Raw genomic sequence first — 19,614 nt, forward strand, 5'->3', positions numbered from 1 at the left:
CCGGCATTGCTGTAGAAATTCGTCTTGATATCAATGCGAGATGCGAGAAAGCATGACTTGAGTGTGACAGCAAATCTAATTAAGACATTTTGTGACATTAACATGACGGATGAGATGCTTTATGTGGAATCTGTTTGGTGAAGGAATTTCGTAACGAATCGTACAAAAAATTATTTAAATATAGAGTCGATAATAATCAAATATAAAAAGCTTTTAAAAATTACAAAATTGTGTAAACAAACACATTGCTTCACTTTTAATCAAAAATAAAAAGATTTGTAACACAGCATCAATCGCTAAACAAGTAGAAAATTTCACCACTTTTATTAATGCTTCCTGTAACTGGAAAATATCCGCTTGCAAATCAATTACCCTGGTTAAGTGTGAAATTACACGCAATAGGTTCACGCAATAGAAACCTTTTCTATGATGAAACTAAAGAGCACAAACAACCAAAGACGATCCGAAAACAGATGACAACAAGTAACGAACATTATCCGCTGTACGGCAAAAGAAACGGAACGAAACCACGAAAATACATAAGCAAAAGCGAAAAATGAAGAAAGAATAGTTCAAAACAAAATCATCGACGGGGGTCTGTTAGGTTTTTTTTTCTTCTTTGAAAATCTATCTGAACACACCAAGACTCCCGCCCGGTTGCTAATGCACCCTACGGTGGCCTTGGACTTTAGGGGTTTTCTCGAAGAACTGTTTTGACCTTCAGTGTGAAGGCACTTTTTTAACCTGACTTGACAAGAAGTATGAACGATATTCTATTAAATCTATGTTAAGGTTTATTTTCCTGCTTTAACATAAAGTTTAAAAGTAGCATAAAGTAAAGACACTTTCTTCAAAAATATAAAAGTAGAAATGTTACATTGAGATATCATTTTCCGGTAGTAAAGACGAACATAGACGAACATTCGTCCACTAGAAGATGCTATAATTAGTGAAGTAAACATGCTACAAATTAACACGAGATCGCTTACCTTTCGTGTGTGACATGTTATGATGTTCCGCCGAAGCACCGGGCAGCATAATCGAGCTGCAGCCGATCAACATAAACAGTAGCATTGGCCACACCATGTTTTTCGATGGAGAAGAACGTGAGGTGAAAGGCCTGATGGTTTCCTTCCCTATACAGCGCTGCAATGAAGATCCCGTACTGCCTTTTCCTGTTTCTGATCTTTTCCGTTTGGTTTCCTATTCCCTCCGTACGGGCGGTGATACACTTTCACAACAATGCGCTACAGAACCCGGGGGCTGTGTCTTCCGCTCGGCGGGAGCTGAAAAGTGCTGATAGTGGGCCGCTGGGCCCTACACTGCGAAGTACACTGTTCTCGGGCAAACAAAACCGAAGAGATTTTATGCTTTACAGCCACCACATACGCTGGAAGATGATATGATGTAATTGGTCGTCTTGGTTGGATGTGTTGTTTGTGTACTGGAAGATAGTGCGAACGATCGGAACAAATCTCGCTCATCACGGTTTCCCCTTATACACGCACACAGGCATACACTTTCAATTAAACCTCGATCGAAGTTTTGTTTTTCCGTTTTCTTTCACCACAAACCCCGTGGTCCCGACGAGGACGAGGAAGGGATTCGTTTTTCCGGTGTTTTCGGGGCGCTAATTTTCAACACACAAGCGCTAACACGGGATGAGCAAATTATCGCACTTTACGCATGATCTTTCTTTCTCACCGTAAGGAATCAATCTTTTTTTCCATTGGTCTGTAAGTTTACCAATGATCACTTTCGTTGGGCTTTTCACGTTTTTTTTGCGCGAGGTGGAATCGACTCGCTTTTCCCACACAATCAACCACAACAACTGCACCCGTTCCCGAAAGGGGTTGTGTTAATACCACTATCAGTGCGACTAGCAGATGCGTCTTCCGGTCGTCTTACACTGACTCGCGATCGTACACTGACTCACCACCAGGAAGAGCATAATTTTTGGCAGACTTTAGCTTGCTATATTGCACAACGCACCACATTCACGGCGACCATTGCACTTTAATGGTAGCTGGTTGCATTGCAATTTTGCGAAAACCCCTTCTTGGTACAATGGGCACTAATTTGGAGCGCTAATTTTCGCTCACACATACAGAACTCGGCGCGCAAGATCACTTAATACGCACGCATTTGCACCGTCGTCAAAGGGTACGAATTGCGAAGAGCAGAACCATGTTGGCCTTTCTCCATATCGAACATCGCTCCGTACACCCTCATCATTCACCAACCCCTTTTTTGTTGTTGCTGTATCACGGGTTATCGCACGTCCCGAGCACACGTTTCGCGGCTTTCGCGACGATATGGTGCGTCGCCCGGCCCCCAAATTGGGACCGAAAGGCACGCAGTACTGAACGCACTTAGTGGTTTGAAGCTACTTTTTTGTCTGACTCACACACCAAACCACACTACAAGAAGATAAACGCCGAAGAAAGATTCTTTCGATTGCCGAAAAAAAAGGAAACGAGAAAACGTGCCGATATGCCGATCGAAGGGAGTGAGAAGACGCGAAAAACTCAGCACAAAACTCATAAACAAGAACGCCAGACGAGGTGGATGGCCATACGTTGTTGGCGTCACCGTGTCCCTGCGCCTTCACCGGAAAAGGAGTATCGTATTTTGATTTTTTTTATTTTGGAGCCTTTCCGTCGCACGCACTTCGGTGTGCGTTCGCAGATCGCGTATAGATGAAGCGTGATCGCAGTTTTGCTTGATTGGCGTTATAAACACTAAAAATTTGAATTGGCTATTTGTTTTAAACAAAACATAAAATTCTTTGCACACTTTCACTGCTTGCCGAAAGAAAACAAAACAAAAACCATTTCTTGGTGTACGGAGCTCGCGGAGCAAACACGACGCGCATCCACTCGCACCAACGTGCACTGCTGAAATGAATGGAATGAATGGGAAACGATGATCGTAGAATGAATGGCATGAATACCGCGAATTGTGATGCATTTTCCCGCACAGCACAATGGTTAAGTCTCATCGAACCGCTTCATACTTCATAATTAAAATCTAGTACTAGTACTAGAACCTAGTATCACATTTATTTTTTTAATAATACCACATTTTAACATTGGTTTCCAAATCCAGAATATAAAAACAATTCCTTTTTCAAATTTATATATTTTCCCCACATTTTATTGAAACGGTAAAAATCGTGGTGAAAATCTTTGACGTTTTGCTTTCTCCTACCGGTTCAAATTTTTTTGACATTTCATATTTCGCAACGTAAATATTGTGACTTCTATCAGCGCTCGCGCTGGTGTTTTCTGCTGCAGCTCGGTCTAGGAAGGAACACAGATTTTGCGGACACAAAACGGACACTGAAGGGTAACCGGAATAGAAAACTACTAATCTTCATCCCAAGAAGGCAACAGCACAGCTTTCTGTAAAGAAAATTCCCCCTGGTGGCGCAATAGTAATGGTAGTATAAGCAACCATGAGCGTAATCGATTTTCTCCTCAGGTAAGCAACATTCGTCCTGCTTTCTCCACACCTCTTTATCCTTGCGGATCCTTTGATTCAAGCTATTACAGGCTTTCCGATTGGAACAGTTTAGTGTTTTCTCTATCCACCTCTTTACCGATGAAATTTGTTTCCATTTGTTCTGCTGGTGAGATGAATTATGAGTTGTTTTTTTGTTGTTGCTATTATGAACGTACCGTATTACGGTATCGTTGGTACGGCGAACTCAATACAGGATGCGCATTGAGCTTGTTTTGTTTTTAAAAATAGACCAACCCTTCCTTATTTCCCCTGTCTTGTTCCCCCACCCATGATACTGCAACGGGAAGCATAACAGTTGTGTGGAAAGATGCAAGCCAATGGCACAATACACCTGTTCATGTACGCTCGTTCATTGTACGGATACTTTCTTTCTGCCCAACTTGGTCCTTTCCAACGCTTGCTCTCATTCCATTTTCACCTTACTTTTCTCATGCAGCAGAAACAGTCTCGTTGTGTAGGGGAAGAAAAAGGGCCGAAACCGGCACGCCAATATTGTTCAAATCTTCGTTCAATGCTTTCAAATCGTACCTCCCAAAATTATTCGGTTATCGCACGGCACGGCGACAATCTATCGACCTTACAACGCGCGTGAGTTGAGCCCTGAATGGTGGTAGCTAGCGGACGAGGTAAGATTTTCGCAATTTTATGTTCCCTTGTAGTAACTGTACTGGCGTGCGTTGCGTTCGTTAATAGTATGTACTATAGAACTAGCGCTTGTCCTGTGTGTTATGATTGTTTGTAAACGCTTTTGGATTGAAAGGTAATCGTTTGCATCGTTCTGTGTGCATTGTGCATTGGAAATGCCTAAAACTACCATCCACCACATAACTGCCTAATTCCTACCAGAACGATAAGCTATGTTACAGTTTGTCTTCTTTTCTTCCATTCCCTCGCATCACAGCTGGCAGATTATACTACAACCCTTGCTGAAGATGATCCGCCGACTGTTCAGTACCCTCATTGCGGATTACCCTCCGGCGGGAGAGTTTTTACCTTCGGCTCCTCACCCTAGCAATCGGCAACCATCCGGAGGTGGAGCAGACATGGTACCTCCGGCGTTTCGAACCAGCTCGCTACAATCCTTGAGCTGGTTGCATGCAATCTCGCCCTGCTTTCCAGTGTCGGGAGATTGCATAGAGGTCATCCGCGAACCGAGCACGTTCTACAACACACTGCTAGACAAATGTTCTGTCGCCCGTCGAAGAATCATGCTCGCCAGCTTATACCTCGGCACGGGCAACCTTGAAACGCAACTCGTTGCCGCAATCCATGAAAATCTACGTAACAATGTGCAGCTGAAGGTGGACGTACTGCTGGACTTCACGCGAGGTACACGGGGTGTGCGCAATAGCCAAACCACGCTGATGCCGTTGGTCGAAGAGACGGACAATTTTCGCCTTTCGCTGTACCACACACCGGTGCTGCGTGGACTAACGAAACGACTCGCACCACCGCGATGGAACGAGCTGCTCGGCATACAGCACATGAAACTGTACCTGGTGGATGATACGGTCATCATTTCCGGTGCGAATCTGTCGAACGATTACTTCACCAACCGGCAAGATCGGTACGTGATGATTGAGGACCGTCGGCTGGCCGACTTTTACGCCAACTTCCTGTCCAAGGTGCAGGAGTTTAGTCTGACGGTTGGACGCGATGGTACTACACGGCTGCATGATACCTGGACCATGCTGCCGTACAAGTGTGCGCAGCTCGAGTTCGCTACCGAAGCGCGGGAACGCATTCGAACGTACTTCCGGAGCGTGATGGAGGAGCAGCGAGCGGTTTGTGAGCGTGAAGATACCCAGCAGGCGGACACGTGGATATTTCCATTGATTGAAATGGGACAGCTCGGTATTCATCATGACAGTTTGGCTACGAAACAGTTGCTTTCGGGTTGTTTGGCTGGTTCGCAGCTACGGTTAGCGACGGGTTACTTCAACCTCACGGAGACGTACATGCATACGCTGACGAATGATTGTCAGGCACAGTGTAACATCCTGATGGCACACCCGAACGTAAGCAGCTGGTACAATGCGGTTGTTGGACACGCTTTACTAAATATCATTCTCTTCTGTTACGTTTCTTGCAGGCTAATGGATTTCTCGGAGCAAAGGGACCAGCCGGTGGTATCCCCGCTGCATACTCCCTGTTGGCTCGCAAATTCCTCGAGATGCTAAAATCATCCGGCCAAAACCATCGGGTCGAGCTGTTAGAGTACGAACGGAACGGGTGGACGTACCACGCGAAGGGTTTGTGGTACTATCTACCCGATTCGCCCCTACCGAACGTCACCCTGATCGGTTCCTCCAATCTAGGCGAACGGTCCGTCAATCGTGATCTTGAAGCCCAGGTTTGCATGGTCACGAATAATGCCAACCTGCAGCGCAAGCTCGAAACAGAATATCAAAATCTGCTCCAGCACGCGACTACGGCAGAAACGGAACTCATCAACCGACCGGTACCCCGCTGGGTTCGGGCCGTTGTCGGGCTGTTTCGGAACTTTTTCTAATCTCGCTTCCGTATCGAATATCCGGGACTGCAGGTTCCTGCTGCAGACACACCTCGCATCGACGCTGATGCCATTCTCATGATGCCGTACGAACAAACTCCTATACATTCACGTGATAGACACGGGTGTTGTGATCAACTTAATCAAGTCAATCGTTCGGTTTCGGCACATGCCGCCGCGCCATAGCTTAGTTCCGTCACTTCGCATCGCGCTAGCTTTATCGAGAAAAGAATATCTTGTTACACAAGTTTGTTACCGTTCCAGTTTGGTACGTACACTGTACGGCCGATTACCAAAGCTACCGAGTAAGCGAGGGCATAGTTCCTTCGTTTGCATGTAAAAGACGTTGTTTTTAAAACAGTAAAACCTAGCGTACAAAACACTCAAATTGACTTCCTAACTTTATTACCTCCCAGTTGCCGAAAAAAAGACTTTTTCCTCGTGATTGCGTTACAGTTTGGCAAACACCGGCGTTTCCTTGCTTTGTGAAGCCATAATTGCGTTCAAGAAATCCTCGCTCTGTAGATTAAGCATGTTGATTCCACGGATATGGTCCAATCCTTCCTGGACGGTATGGTCAGCAGAAAAGACAAGATTTTTCTTCGTTCCCTGCACAGCTATCGGACTCTTGCTGGCGATCTCTTCCGCTAGTTTCATCGCTCCCTGCAGCAATTCTTCCCGATTGTCAAAAAGTCGGGAAACTAGCCCATGGCTATATGCTTCGTCGCTGGCAAACTTGCGTGCGGTAAAACTAAGCTCCCGTACCCAGCTCTGATTGCCGACAACGCGCGGGAAACGCTGCAATGCACCGACATCGGCCGCCAATCCGATGTCCACTTCCTTCAACGAAAACCATGCATCCCGCGTGCAATATCTTATATCAGCCGCCGTGATCAGGTTAAGGCCTGCTCCAATGCACGCAGAATGTATCGCAACGATGACTGGCTTGTAACATTGCTCCAGTGAACTGATACAGTCCTGGTAGAGCTTGATGGTTCCCTCGAGGAGACGACCGCGACGACCCACTTCCTCGATTGCACCAAGTTCCTGGCCTAGTTTCATCATATCAAACAGATCGATGCCGGCCGTGAAGTGTTTGGATGTACCGCCCGACAGTAACACCACCCGGCAGTCGGGATCATTGTGCAGCTGTTCAAAACAATCCTTGATTTCCGTCCACAGCTGCCGATTGAAGGCATTCATGCGATCGGGACGATTAAACTCAACATGTACCACGAATGGGGTTGGGGTCGTTAGTTTGAGCGTTTTGAAGTTATACTTTTCGGACGCATCGCTGGAACGTACAGCTGTTGCACAAAGATTGCGAGCGATCGGTGCTGTTCAAAAAATGAAAGATCACATTAACTTTCACTGCATTCCATGGGTAGCGGGTAATATTTAGTTGAGCTATTTACCTCCCGGTCTGGCCATCGTTTTAAGAGTGGAGAAAATAGCACTAAATGCAACTTTATTCATGTTCTGAAATGATTTGCAGATATTTTAGCTCGTAAAACTGGACTTTGATCTGTTAATCGTTGGTTCGAATCAGCTGAATATGGCCGAGAGGAAAGGAGATAAAATGATAACGGTATACCAAATTGCTTTTCGCTGAGAAACGTCAAACAGTTTGTAAACACCAATGTGTACGGCATTTTTTATTGCCCTTGTCAACATCAATTTTGTGGAATTTTTATTGATTTATTTAAGAAACAGTTAAATAAATTAAATAAAAACTCATGATAGAATTAAACTATTTTTTTCTTTTCCATCACAAAATTTGTAGGGATCAACAGAAACTACCATGTGACATTTGTAGGGTTTCGTTGTGACACCGACGTAGCGCAAATCAGCACACATTTTTGTTCTATATAGTAATGTTTTTTCACTCAATCGGGCTAGTTGCAATCGAGAACAATTGCTGATCAATTTTATTCCGTTTTTTGTGCCGAAACGAGGCGGAAGGCCAAAACACGAACGTGATTTATAATTATAAAAAATTAAACAAAAAACGTGAAGTAGTGCGCACTTTTTTTTAGACCAAACTGTAGCACAACTTTCCGAAAGTAGAGTGTTTTTGTTTTTCCAGCGATTTTGCTCTATACACAGCATAAAATATAGTGTACGTGTGCGCAATGTTTGTGAAACTCTCATGGTAATTTGTGTTCCTGCTAATTTATTCTACCGTAATACCATCTTTCAGTATACCGGGGAGACTTTCAGTAAAGACTGGAATGACGAAATTATTCCATAACATGACTGTTGGCGTGAGGTGAAGAAACGTAGTGGAGAGCAAAACTGCTGTAAAGTTGTTCATTATAGTTTCTCTAAGCTAGCAGCAATTAGTCGGAGTGCGCGGTTCAACTATTGTGCAACAGGTTTTTCTTTGGTCGAAGAGGGATTCGCTTGACATGAAAGTGGATTAGACTAAAACCAGAATACTAGTGAGACGTGCTGAGATGATAGATAACTAGCATTGCGTTACAACAAACACTAACCGCGATAAGATTCCGATGTCCCTCTGATATGAGATTTTGTGGTTGGATGGTGCTCCTCTTCGAAGCAAAACGACACTCACAAACAAACGCAATCAGTGCACGTTATTTCGTTGAAACCGGCGGTCAGAATTTGTAGATAAGGGCAAACAACAAATCTACTACAGCCATCGTTGGTTTGGAAGGTAGCATTTGTAGTAATAAAGATTATTAATTGAACAATCAAAGGAAGCCGATACTGTGTGTGCGCGTGCCGGTGTGATTCATCTCTTTCGTCAAGAAGAGAATAGGAATGGAAAAAAAATAAAAAAGAATGTTTCCCATACCGGGAATCGAACCCGGGCCTTCCGGGTGAGAGCCGGATATCCTAACCACTAGACAATATGGGACTGTCGAAGGAGTGGTCGTACAAAACAAAACAGTATTCCTCGCCACCTTCTTTACAACTGGCGGCGTGTTCAATCTCCCCACACTAACCGTCTGTTTTCTTCCACAGAAAATTCGACCAAATCTTTTCGCACCCGTGCTTGGTAACACTGGCCAAAGACAAACGCATCACGCAACGTAATTCCATCGAGTACAATGGCCTGCCCCTTCTATAAGCTGCTGATATTCATTGCCCTACTGATACTTCAAGTGATAGCCACCTGCAAAGCCACTTTAATAGCCAACGACGATGAGCAGAATAAAGCCGGCCAGGTGTCCAGTGTAGACTGGGAAGTCACTTATGATCCGCCTAATCTCAATATGGACATGGATACGATGCGAAACGTAACCGTGCGGATCGATCACATCAAGACGACGGACTTAGATGATATTCGTTCCATACAGTTAAGAAGTGAGCGGGAACACGTGGCTTGGGTTGAGAATGGTACAATCTTTATACTCGAACCGCTTGCCGCGTCCGTCGCGTACAACGGGTCGTTTAACATCGTTGCAAACTTCCTTGGACAGACTAAACTTTTCGTCGAATTGGTGCACAAGAACGGTTCCACGGAGCGACTCAAATCGTCCACCCTGCCCGTGACCGTAATACGCCCCGAACGCGTGATTGATCATGTGTTTACCGGATCGGTCATACTGCTCATATCCATCCTGTACATCAACTTTGGCGCAGCGCTAGACGTAGGAGCACTGAAGCAGATCGCGCGCCGACCGGTGGGTCCCGTGATAGGATTTATCTGCCAGTTTGTGTTCATGCCATTGTTAAGCTACGGACTGGGGCATTTACTTTTCCCCGACAATTACGAGCTCCAGTTGGGGCTGTTCTTCACCGGAGTTTCACCAGCCGGTGGAGCCTCCAATATCTGGACCGTGGCTTTGGGCGGGAATCTCACGCTTTCAATCGCCATGACCACCATCAGCACGCTGGCAGCATTCGGTATGATGCCGCTGTGGATTTTCACCCTCGGTCGTACTATCTTCCAGCGGGCAAATCTTGTCGTACCGTATAGCCGTATCGCCTACACAGCCATAGGGCTGGTTGTACCAATCAGTGCCGGATTGCTCATACAACGTTACTGTCCCCGGTTTAGCAGGCTGCTGGTACGCATCCTTAAGCCCATGTCCGTGATATTAATCTTATTCATCGTCATCTTCGCAATCGTCACCAACCTGTACCTGTTTGAGCTATTTTCCTGGCAAATCATCATCGCTGGTTTGGGGCTACCGTTAATTGGTTACTGTTTCGGATTTCTGGCAAGCCACTTAATGCGTCTACCTCTTGCCGATTCATTGGCCATCTCCGTCGAAACGGGCATTCAGAATACCGGTATTGCAATCTTCCTGTTGCGCTTTGCCCTGGAACAACCGGCAGCCGATTTAACGACGGTTATGCCCGTTTCGAATGCAATTATGACACCTTTACCTTTACTGTTGCTTCTGATCGGTCTACGAATTCACGAAAGGTAAGTTGCGTTTGTTGAGCCCGTGTTTGTCAAGTGCATGTTTTTATGCTAACTTGATATCCTCAAGCCGCAACCACTATCTTGTAATTCCAGAACGAAGCGACGAGCTGAAAACAGTTTAATACCGAAAACTGAGACGGATCCAGTGGTCGCAGCCTCCTAGCAACAATATGAATCTACAATCTTCCCTGGTGGTGGTGGTGCTGCTGCTGATGGTAGCGAATTAAACATTCACATTGAAAAGTGATTTTTGTACATCGAAATACAGAAAAAAACCATTTATTCTAAACACTATTTTAGTCTCGCATTTCACCTTCCTCGTCTTCATCGTCTATGCCCCGAATGTACAGCACGTTGTTACACCGAATCAGCACCTCGCCGAGGTGTCCCGTGTTTTGTCCGTCCACAAACTCTTCCGTGTTTGCTAGCTGCATATTCATGTAACCGTCCACCGACACCAGGAACCCTTTGTACTCATGGCCCCACTTTAGTTTTATGATTACCGGTTTGCCGGTAAGTCCATTTAGAAATGGTTTCGGGTTTATTGGCATAGCAGTCGCCATCGTGGAAGAATGTTTTGTTTCTCTTACTGTGGATCCGTGGACAAGCAAAGCAAATAGCACACACCTACATAAAATGACAAAAACACCAACAGTTAACGACTTTGGGATAAACAAATTGTACTATTCACACAAACCGTAATTTGCTGGGAAATGCGAAAGCTGCTAAAACATCGGCGTCTTTCAGTGAAATCTGTTTTTCTTCTCCAGAGCACAGCCGGCGGGGGAAATTTTGACAAATTGCAAGCGTGTTTGACATCCTTTTTGAATCGGAAAATTGTAGTTTCTACAAGACCGCGTGGATGACAAGATTTTCTAAACAACTTAAATTCAAAATGCAAACAAATGTAGTTTCAAAACAATGGTCTTTTATTAAAAAAAAATCGTATTAATTTTTGCTAGGAAAAAAATGTAATTGTAAATGCGTTTTTACCAAACAGCTCTAGGAGCAATGATTGCAAATGTCAACAACACGGGTAGATAAACGAAAGACGCTGGGAATTTCTTGTTTACATCATTTTCACACATAATTTGTATCATTACGTTCGTATCAGAAATAGTTTTATCACACTCACTAATGGCTACCACAGCAGCACAAGCCGTAAGTAGCTAGCTTTATCGGACCGCCGAAACCGTGCATTCGCATCTGTTTATGCTGTATTCCTTATCTAGCCTCCGCAGGTTACCGGAGCAGACGATCTCGGTCCCGTCCGTTTGCCGGTGGATAGAGAAACGTATCAATTCGACGATTGGACCATCGGCTACACTAAATCCCACATCCTCAAAAGTGTCTGCATCAACGGGGATACTTGTGTGGCCGGCGAACCTGGCTGTTGTGAGCTGTGCGTGTACAACTTTACCCTCGCATTACCACACCTGCCGGACATGGTGTTTCACCGGAATGTGCTACGCATAAGTCATTCGTCTGGTGCACAGCTGGAATTCAATCCGCTCGATGCACTAAAGTTTGTGCGCAACGAAAAGCTCGATCTGAAGGTGGCTTGTTCGGATGAGTGGCGTGAAAGCCGCCCCGAAGCGGCACAGACGGCGGATAAAGTGAAACCCTTCGATTGGACGTTTTCGACTGAATATGCGGGCACGGTGAACGATCGTTTCCGGGTAGAACCGACTGAGCAGCGAATCGATATGTTTAAGCTGATGCGCAAGGAAGAGATCCTGTTTTATCACAACCTGACCTTGTTCGAAGACGAACTGCACGATCACGGCATATCGTTGCTTTCAGTGAAGGTGCGCGTAATGCCGTCCGGGTTCTACATTTTATTGCGTTACTTTCTGCGTGTCGATAACGTATTGCTTCGAAGCAACGACACCCGGTTCCACTACGAAAAGGGCAATGATTATGTGCTGAAGGAGTTTACGCACCGCGAAGCAAAGGTGGAACAACTGAAACATATTCCACCAGCGCTCTTCACCAATCCGGACCATATCGTGGATAAACTACCCGTCGTACGAAAAGTGAACGAAAAGCTCACGATCCTAAAACCGGAACAGGAATAGGGTGATCGCCGGTGATCGATAGAACGGCCATGTGATTTAACATATTCAACATGAAAAATAAATTCCTACACGTTTCTCATGTGTGTGTTCTGTACGATCAAATTCCTCGATTAAAGACTCGATTTATCCTTCAATCAAACATTTATTATTCTACTGCTTGATCAATCATGTTTTAGCTATTTTTATTATTTTAAAATTAAATACACATACCTAATTAAGCTTACGGATTTTTTCTCATCGGATCGTAAATATCTTGACCGTACTTGCGATTTTCACCAATGCAAAGCGAAAGCGTACTCAGCGCATCCGGTGCGACGTCTACGTAGGTTTGTTCGTCGGGCAGAAACTCCGTCGCCGGTACTATCAATGGGAATGGACGAATCATTAGGAAAGCTTGATTAGTCGACAAAAATCATCTTCACTTACCAACAGTCACTGACGAGTAAACGGTGAAAATCGTTTTCTTTACTGTGCATTCCATTGAATGCAGACTAATGCAACCGTAATTTTGCAGCATCTGTAGAAAGAATTACCAACGAATTACTATTCCCGCACAGTTTAGGTATCGCAGCATTTAAACAAACCTCCAACAGCTGTCTCAAATGAAACGGGGGCATCATGTTAAATCGCACGGAAAGGACATTCAGCGGTACGCCCGGATGAGCCACACAGTAGAGCAATATTGAAGTTAGCCAACGGAACAGCAAACGCTTGTTAATTAGACCATCAATTCTTATCCAGGGTGCCATCGCCAACAGCATATACTTTCGTTGATTCCTAAAACAACGATAAACACGGTGTAATTAGTGGGTTCGAGTTGGTAATGTAATGTAAGCGTTTGCTAATGTAGGAAGCTTATGCAGACATCCCTTTTTACTCACTTTCTCGCAGGGGTTTTGCTATCCGAATTATCCTGGCGGTTCACTGCCGCTGTATTTCCTTTCGCCCGCTTGGCACTGCTCTGTTCTGCATCCAACAGTGCGGCACCCTTTCGCTTGTTGCCTTTGCTCGTCTCTGCTGCTACCGGTACCGAACTGGACGGTTGATCTTCCGGGTGTTCCTTAACTTCCGGCACCGGTGCCTTCGTAAGCCACTCTTCGACAAACTGCCAGTGAACATAGGTAATGGTACGGAAACCGGTACGCAGTAGCAGCTTAAAGCCACACAGTACCTGCAAAAGCTGCTTCAATTGCGCGTGGTTTGGAAAGTTTAGCGCCAGATCAAGCACACTCGCACCGAGCTTCTGTTTCGACTCAATGTACGCAAGCAGCGCACTCGCATTAGCATTCCGTTCGATTACCGACATCGCTTCGTGCAGAGGCCGTTCGAGTTGCTCCATCGTGGGCCACACAGCATCGCTTGTAAGCTTCACTAGCAGATCACGGCGACGCTTTGCACCGTCCGGCAGGAAGCAGCGTGGCACATTCCACTGACCGTACGGCTCTCGATCGGCAAGAGCATTTGCACCGAACTTGTCGATCAATGATGTTGTTCTCAGGCGTATGTGCACCTTCATCAGCATGACTTCATAGAAGTTGTGTAGCTTAAACACCTTCTCGCTTAGCGCTCGCAGATTGTCGTACGTACGGTCGTCACCCTGTTCTGTTTCACCGACATCCTCATCCTCAACCACGTTGGACATCTCGTACCGATCGAGCCAATTGTACTCGGGAAATTCACCATCAAAGTGTAGACATTCGTCAATTAATTCTACCATATTGATCGTACTTCGATCGAGTCCCTGCATTGACCGGTTCTGCCGATTCACGTCACGCTTTTGCTTTTCGATCCAGCGCTGCTGAAACTCTACGATGTATCTGACGAAGAACAGTAGCAAATTCTCCTCGCGAATTTCGAACATCATCGAAACATCGACTCGGTTCTTTCGATGCGATCGATCCGTCGCATGTTGCTTAATGCGCGCCAACAGATCCTCTCGTCCGCGTACCATCGATAGACAACGCCCGACAAGATCGACATTTCGCGATCCACCAGCTTTGGTGGACGAGGCGCAGACACAGTTGGGTAGCGAACAGTTTACCGGCTGCGTATCGTCGATCTTAAACGTCTGTACAATCAAACGCCGATCCGACACTTGCAGTTGCTCCAGCAGGCAGAAAAAGTGAAAGTATTCTATTGGTAACTTTAGTAACTTTTCCACCGGATGCGATACGTACTGGAAGGTGCAATCTTTTTGTGAGGAAAACCGAAGTTTGTTTGATGCTGGTTTACTCCGCTCGATGGGCGTTTTAAAGGGGACCGGTTTGGGAGACATTTTTTTGGAGCCGCTCGCTTCCTCCTGTCCCGATCCGGTTTCCTGTTCGGCTAAAGGATTCAACACATCCGAGTAAAATGGGACCTTTTCCTTCGTGTCTGCACGCACCCCAATGTAGTTAGCTTCTTGATCGATCTGCACGTCGACCCGCCCGGTAGCGAGCAGTTCGCTGAGCAGCAATACCAAACCCTGCGCTTCGTCATCGTACGCGTACATCTCGTCGTACCGTACCCGATCGAGCAGCTGCATGTACTGGCCAAAAATGGGCAAAAACAAATCGAACGAAAGCGATGTCATTAGCTGCTGCTGGTAATGTATCGACACGTGGTACAGCTCGCGATCCTCCGCCGTTGATGTGTGCGTTACGAGCAATTTCGTTCCAACGCCCTTCAGCTTCTTATTTAGCGAAACTAGATGGTAATTACGCATCAGACGCATCGCACCGGTCAAGATGCTTTCCGAGTATTCACGATACACGTTCTGCAGTGGCTCGGTCGTACGTCCGTAAGTAACGGCGCTGTGCATGAGAATGGTTAGCTTGTACATTTGCAGTTCCTGTAAGGTGGTTGGATCTGTGCCATAGTTTAGTTGCTTCCCGATACTACTCGTATCGGTTACGTTGAACTTCCGGTACAGCTCATCGATAGTGGCTGGAATGCGAAGCGTGGTCTTGCGCGGTGCCTCCGTACGTCTTTGTGCCCGTGGCATTACATATCCACTGCCATTATCATTACCCCGTACCATATTGGAACAGAGCTGTCGGACCATGTGCACCAACTGCACGAAATGGATACGAACGGCCACCATATAATCTTCGACATCCTCGAATCGTTCGCGCAACTTTTGAGCAAATCCCGGCCCAAAGCGTTCCGTGATTAACGCATTCTGCTTCGCTTCTTCCAGGCAGGTCCGTATAGTGTCCGCCACTCCAGGCACTTTCTTCACCATATACAGCACACGCCTTTGGCAGGCACGTGATGTTTTGTTTACGGAACGCACATTCGCCCAATGCAGCACATCCCGGAAGATGGTCGAATTGATCGGGCAGCTTATGGTTAGGCTGGGAAACATGTACAATTGCGCGACGCGGCACAGCACCAGTATTTGATCCTCGGCCCGTGTCCACTTAACGCGCAAGTTTATCATCGATCTCAGTGCCGTTCTGTCTACCTCGTCGTAGCACTGGCGCTGAAACCGCTGCGATTGTTTGCGCGGCTTAATGACGCGCTTCCGGATTTGATTTTTGCGCATTTTCCGTGCTACCGTCAAAATAACGCCAGGTGAATTTGTTTGATCTGCGGCAGTGCCGCTGTTTGCTGTGCCGGCGGCCCCTTCAGCCTGCTTTTTCTTCATCTTTACCGATCGTCGAACGATCTTCAACCGGTGTTTGTCGAGCCGGTGCCGATAGTCGGAGGTGTTCATTATCTTCTGCCAGTTCGTTTTGAGATGCATAAACATAGCTGTATCAAAGCCGGCAGCACCCTTTGCATCTCCGTGCGGCAACTGACCGGGCAAATCATTGAGCCGGACCGTTTCTTCCGTTTGTACGCGAAGTGCATCCACCATGGCGGCTTTTGCATTTAGCTGCTGCACAAACACTACCCGTCCGATGGCTGTGTTGCGCGAGTTTAATCGCGTTGAAATCGCTATTTCATACAACCGCTCCCAGTACTCCTGCACGTCGTCCATCGTTTCTAGGCGGAACTGTATCGTCGGATATTTGCGTGCCTCAATTTCATGGTAGCTGTCCTTCGACCCGGTCGTATTCAGCAGGCAAGCATTTTGGTTCAAATACACGTACGTTTGATCGCGTGTTTTGCGCAACTGAGGCCCCATCTGCAGAAGGCCCGCGTAACACAACAGTTTCGTAATGTCCAGAATCGCGTATATGTAGCGACGTCTCTGTAACAGCTGCATCCGTACCGCATCCGGTAGATCCTTCAGTAGCGTGTACTTCCGTATCGGATGGTTCAGATAGTAATCGAGCGCCGGTGTGTAAAAGGAGTACGAACAGATCGAGCAAAAGACAAACATTGGCATACGTACGACCACATCGGTCAGTAACACCCAACCGACACCGTACCCGTCGTACAAATTCAGTGGTGGAATAAACATTCGCCAATCGTTCGTATCACTGTATATAGGGGATATTTCGTTCAAATCTATACCGTGCAGATTGATCGATTCCAGATCGTTTATGTCCAGCTCGCGGGCATCCCTTGGCTGAACGTGCGCCGTATAGAATAGATATTCGTGATATAGCTTCATGCGCGGACACTTTGGCAAACAACCATGGTATCCACGAAGTTCCTCCGGTGCACGCACCGCTGACTCCTGATCGGTAGCCGTGGTTTGCGTTTGCTGCAGCACGATTCTCGACTTCGCCATAGCCAGCTTCGACAGTAGTCCGGGATGATCGGCCGTTATTTTGGGATCGCAAATGTAGACGAGACGAAATTCGCGATCCTCGCGCTTCAGTGTTACGTTTGCGATCTGCACCAGCTTGTCGGCAGCAAGTCGAGCGATCAGACGCATTAACGATTTGTTGCAGGCCGTATACTGATTGCCGACTGCCAGCTCTGCCAGTTTCAAACTTTTTAAAATCGACCGTGGTTCGATTGCTTCGTCTTGCTTCACCAGCTCCATGATGAAGTTGCAACGTCGCAACATCAGCTCGCTGATTGGCTTCTTGTGCACTTTCGATGAAACGCTTTTGGCAGATTTTTTCAGCAACATTTGGTCGGACAAAACCACTTCGGTGGTGAAGTTATCGTGCACTGTGTTATCGAACGCGTTCGCTATTAACGTTGGGGAAGAGCATTCCCTAATGAACGCTGTAGTTTCAGTGGAAAAGCTCATGCCGGCAACGATTTCGGGTGCACTGTGCTCGACAGGTTCTTCTTCCGGTTCGCTTTTGATTTGCTGTCGGCTTTCCATCAAACTCATCTGGTTCGTTACGTATTGGGACATTTCCTTCTCAAATAAGGCCGACCGTTGTGAGCTGCCGGGTATGAAAAATCTGCAAAGAAAAAAAAGAACGTTCAATAAGGCTACAATCCGTTTGATACGCTAATTAAACACTTACTTGGAAGTTCGCTGTCTGCCCTCGTCTACGGCCATGCTTTCGATGCTTTTGAGCTTGGTCATATTTTTCACAACAGCACGCGCGTTTAACTTATCCAATCCCAGCTCCTGGGCCATTTCCGATTGTGATATTCCTTTTCCACCTTGTTCTGCAATCACGTTATACGCCAGCTGTAGCAGTGGTATGTCAACGTAAAGCGCTTTACTATCGGCGCTGGCTAGAAAACCTTCTTTCGTATCAGTTCCACCTTCGTCGGCCGCTTCACGGCTCCACATATCGTACACGTCCGCCTTTGGGTCGATTAATCGCATCACGCGTATCATCTTTTCTTCACCTCGCTTTGTTAGGTACGAGCTTGGCGGTGCATTCGGGTACAGCGTACGAAACGAAACCGTCTCGTCCGTTTTGATGAAGCGCTGAAATTCGGGCGAGCGAAACAATTTGCCAGCGTCTGATTTATTCAGCACCATCAGCTTAATTTCTTCGTAATCCGCCATATAGTGTTCACGTTTCTTGAGCTCGCTAACGACCCGTTCCACGATAAGCAATTGCTTCGTTTTCATCTCCGTGTAGTAACGCGGCAGATGAAATACCATCCCCTGAATGCTGACATCATCTATACGGATCGAGAGGTTCTGGCGCGTGATCAGCTTTGCGGAACTGAGAACCTTACGGTGGTAAAACAGTGAGCTTGAATCGCCGGAAATCTCCACCAATGAGTACTTGCCGTGCGATGTTTCCCCATGGAACCGGGAACGACCGATCCATTCGAGTATGCAGTACTGCATACCAGTCAGTTCGGCCGTACAGTTCGGAATGATTAAAAATGATTCGCGCATACGCTGCGATGCTACGATGACAAATTTCCGACCATATCTATAATATACGTGGAAGTATAGAAATCCATTAACAGACAGTGCAAAGAACACACATTTAAAACACATCCCATTACCTTAGCTCCGCATCAATGCAGCTGATTTTACGCAACTCGTCCCGCGGAATCAATGTTCGTGTGTCGTATTCTTCGCACGATCCTCGGATACCATTCGCTTCCACCAAACGGTACGCAAACCGATGGCCCGGAAATTCGCTCGGCTGCACGGCGATACCATTTTCCGGATCAAGATTGCCCAGCCGGTTAAAGTGTGCGAATGGTTTTCTTTCGCTTAGCAACAGATAAAACTCAAATTCCGTATTACGCAAAACCATCGTCCAGATCGATGCCATCAGCTTTGGGGGCAATGGCATCGACAGTTTCATCCGCAATGCTATGTGGTTCCATAGTGCTGGAAGCATATGATAAACAGAAGCGACATGAAGAATGCATACCTGCTTATTTGTGGTATAGTTACATGGGAGCGTACTTACAATCTAGCGTACTGCCTTCAAGACCTTCCAAACTTATTTCTTCATTTACTATCGATGTTAAAGATGCGTTCGGTAGCATTTTTGCATCTAAACTACATCCACCAATCTACATCGTCTGAAAACTTGTTTGTATACATGACACTTTGTCACAATGACAGTACAATGACAGCGTACATATGGCGGTCATGATGGAAAAGGATATTTTTTGAATCACGTGCACAAATTCCCATTTTTTGTAATATCGAGAATAATTTAAAATTCTTAAAACTTAAAACTGTAAACTCATCATTTAAAAGCATAGCACGCTCATAAGCTTGGCCAATCAAAATAACGGACGATTAATTGACTTGGAGTTTTCCATTGTTGATTGTT

The 19,614-nt window shown here is 46.1% G+C and overlaps 7 protein-coding genes and 1 non-coding gene across 15 annotated transcripts in view; 3 read left to right on the forward strand and 5 right to left on the reverse strand.

Moving 5' to 3' along the window:
* The window catches only part of LOC125765495 (uncharacterized), a 38,848-nt gene extending 35,889 nt beyond the window's left edge, over positions 1-2,959 (reverse strand). The window contains exons 1-2 of one of the 3 annotated variants that reach the window (XM_049430699.1): positions 2,797-2,959; positions 990-1,390 (exon numbers count right to left, since the gene is read on the reverse strand). In XM_049430699.1, the coding sequence (XP_049286656.1) occupies positions 990-1,086 (97 nt within the window). In that variant the 5' untranslated portion in view covers positions 1,087-1,390; positions 2,797-2,959. Of the gene's footprint in view, positions 1-989 lie in introns of all 3 variants that reach the window. The other 2 variants (XM_049430700.1, XM_049430698.1) reach the window with 2 other exon arrangements.
* A 266-nt stretch (positions 2,960-3,225) lies between these two features.
* LOC125765266 (CDP-diacylglycerol--glycerol-3-phosphate 3-phosphatidyltransferase, mitochondrial) lies at positions 3,226-6,425 on the forward strand. 3 transcript variants are annotated; one of them, XM_049430203.1, is made up of 4 exons: positions 3,228-3,483; positions 3,962-4,151; positions 4,427-5,543; positions 5,618-6,425. In XM_049430203.1, the coding sequence occupies exons 3-4, from the start codon at positions 4,458-4,460 to the stop codon at positions 6,035-6,037; spliced, it is 1,506 nt and encodes a 501-aa protein (XP_049286160.1). In that variant the 5' UTR covers positions 3,228-3,483; positions 3,962-4,151; positions 4,427-4,457; the 3' UTR covers positions 6,038-6,425. The 3 variants fall into 3 exon arrangements, with proteins under 3 accessions (XP_049286159.1, XP_049286160.1, XP_049286161.1); XM_049430204.1 differs by having other exon boundaries at positions 3,965-4,151; XM_049430202.1 differs by lacking the exon at positions 3,962-4,151 and having other exon boundaries at positions 3,226-3,483.
* LOC125765268 (delta(3,5)-Delta(2,4)-dienoyl-CoA isomerase, mitochondrial) lies at positions 6,421-7,696 on the reverse strand. The gene is made up of 2 exons (XM_049430210.1): positions 7,453-7,696; positions 6,421-7,374 (listed from the first exon to the last, which is right to left on the reverse strand). The coding sequence occupies exons 1-2, from the start codon at positions 7,511-7,513 to the stop codon at positions 6,488-6,490; spliced, it is 948 nt and encodes a 315-aa protein (XP_049286167.1). The 5' UTR covers positions 7,514-7,696; the 3' UTR covers positions 6,421-6,487.
* A 129-nt stretch (positions 7,697-7,825) lies between these two features.
* On the forward strand, positions 7,826-10,730 carry LOC125765267 (P3 protein-like). 4 transcript variants are annotated; one of them, XM_049430208.1, is made up of 3 exons: positions 7,826-8,189; positions 9,026-10,436; positions 10,504-10,730. In XM_049430208.1, exons 2-3 carry the CDS (start codon positions 9,112-9,114, stop codon positions 10,556-10,558), a joined length of 1,380 nt encoding a protein of 459 aa, XP_049286165.1. In that variant the 5' UTR covers positions 7,826-8,189; positions 9,026-9,111; the 3' UTR covers positions 10,559-10,730. The 4 variants fall into 4 exon arrangements, with proteins under 4 accessions (XP_049286165.1, XP_049286164.1, XP_049286162.1 ...); XM_049430207.1 differs by having other exon boundaries at positions 7,841-8,156; positions 10,530-10,730; XM_049430205.1 differs by having other exon boundaries at positions 7,842-8,189; positions 10,530-10,730.
* Trnae-cuc (transfer RNA glutamic acid (anticodon CUC)) lies at positions 8,847-8,918 on the reverse strand. The gene has a single exon. It is a non-coding gene; the product is annotated as a tRNA-Glu (tRNA).
* LOC125765270 (small nuclear ribonucleoprotein F) lies at positions 10,705-11,252 on the reverse strand. Its single transcript, XM_049430212.1, has 2 exons — positions 11,134-11,252; positions 10,705-11,063 (listed from the first exon to the last, which is right to left on the reverse strand). The coding sequence occupies exon 2, from the start codon at positions 10,997-10,999 to the stop codon at positions 10,733-10,735; it is 267 nt and encodes an 88-aa protein (XP_049286169.1). The 5' UTR covers positions 11,000-11,063; positions 11,134-11,252; the 3' UTR covers positions 10,705-10,732.
* Positions 11,253-11,411: 159 nt separating this feature from the next.
* Positions 11,412-12,616, forward strand: LOC125765269 (TIP41-like protein). The gene is made up of 2 exons (XM_049430211.1): positions 11,412-11,597; positions 11,669-12,616. Exons 1-2 carry the CDS (start codon positions 11,574-11,576, stop codon positions 12,512-12,514), a joined length of 870 nt encoding a protein of 289 aa, XP_049286168.1. The 5' UTR covers positions 11,412-11,573; the 3' UTR covers positions 12,515-12,616.
* Positions 12,617-12,623: 7 nt separating this feature from the next.
* LOC125765265 (general transcription factor 3C polypeptide 1) lies at positions 12,624-19,425 on the reverse strand. Its single transcript, XM_049430201.1, has 7 exons — positions 19,243-19,425; positions 18,827-19,160; positions 17,875-18,750; positions 13,396-17,808; positions 13,099-13,291; positions 12,941-13,031; positions 12,624-12,874 (listed from the first exon to the last, which is right to left on the reverse strand). Exons 1-7 carry the CDS (start codon positions 19,319-19,321, stop codon positions 12,735-12,737), a joined length of 6,126 nt encoding a protein of 2,041 aa, XP_049286158.1. The 5' UTR covers positions 19,322-19,425; the 3' UTR covers positions 12,624-12,734.
* Positions 19,426-19,614: the final 189 nt, after the last annotated feature.

This window comes from Anopheles funestus, chromosome 2RL, assembly GCF_943734845.2.
Source record: "Anopheles funestus chromosome 2RL, idAnoFuneDA-416_04, whole genome shotgun sequence".
NCBI lineage: Eukaryota > Metazoa > Arthropoda > Insecta > Diptera > Culicidae > Anopheles > Anopheles funestus.

Coding starts and splice junctions, on each gene's coding strand:
- LOC125765268 (XM_049430210.1), bottom strand. CDS start 7,513: ATGAATAAAGTTGCATTTAGTGCTATTTTCTCCACTCTTAAAACGATG. Junction 7,375..7,452: donor AACGATGGCCAGACCGGGAG/GTAAATAGCTCA, acceptor TTTTTTGAACAG/CACCGATCGCTCGCAATCTT.
- LOC125765269 (XM_049430211.1), top strand. CDS start 11,574: ATGGCTACCACAGCAGCACAAGCC. Junction 11,598..11,668: donor CTACCACAGCAGCACAAGCC/GTAAGTAGCTAG, acceptor TTCCTTATCTAG/CCTCCGCAGGTTACCGGAGC.
- LOC125765270 (XM_049430212.1), bottom strand. CDS start 10,999: ATGGCGACTGCTATGCCAATAAACCCGAAACCATTTCTAAATGGACTT.
- LOC125765265 (XM_049430201.1), bottom strand. CDS start 19,321: ATGCTACCGAACGCATCTTTAACATCGATAGTAAATGAAGAAATAAGT. Junction 13,032..13,098: donor ATTTGAGACAGCTGTTGGAG/GTTTGTTTAAAT, acceptor TTCTTTCTACAG/ATGCTGCAAAATTACGGTTG. Junction 12,875..12,940: donor TTACTCGTCAGTGACTGTTG/GTAAGTGAAGAT, acceptor TCCCATTGATAG/TACCGGCGACGGAGTTTCTG.
- LOC125765267 (XM_049430207.1), top strand. CDS start 9,112: ATGGCCTGCCCCTTCTATAAGCTGCTGATATTCATTGCCCTACTGATA. Junction 10,437..10,529: donor GGTCTACGAATTCACGAAAG/GTAAGTTGCGTT, acceptor TTGTAATTCCAG/AACGAAGCGACGAGCTGAAA.
- LOC125765266 (XM_049430202.1), top strand. CDS start 3,458: ATGAGCGTAATCGATTTTCTCCTCAG. Junction 3,484..4,426: donor GTAATCGATTTTCTCCTCAG/GTAAGCAACATT, acceptor CTCGCATCACAG/CTGGCAGATTATACTACAAC. Junction 5,544..5,617: donor TCCTGATGGCACACCCGAAC/GTAAGCAGCTGG, acceptor CGTTTCTTGCAG/GCTAATGGATTTCTCGGAGC.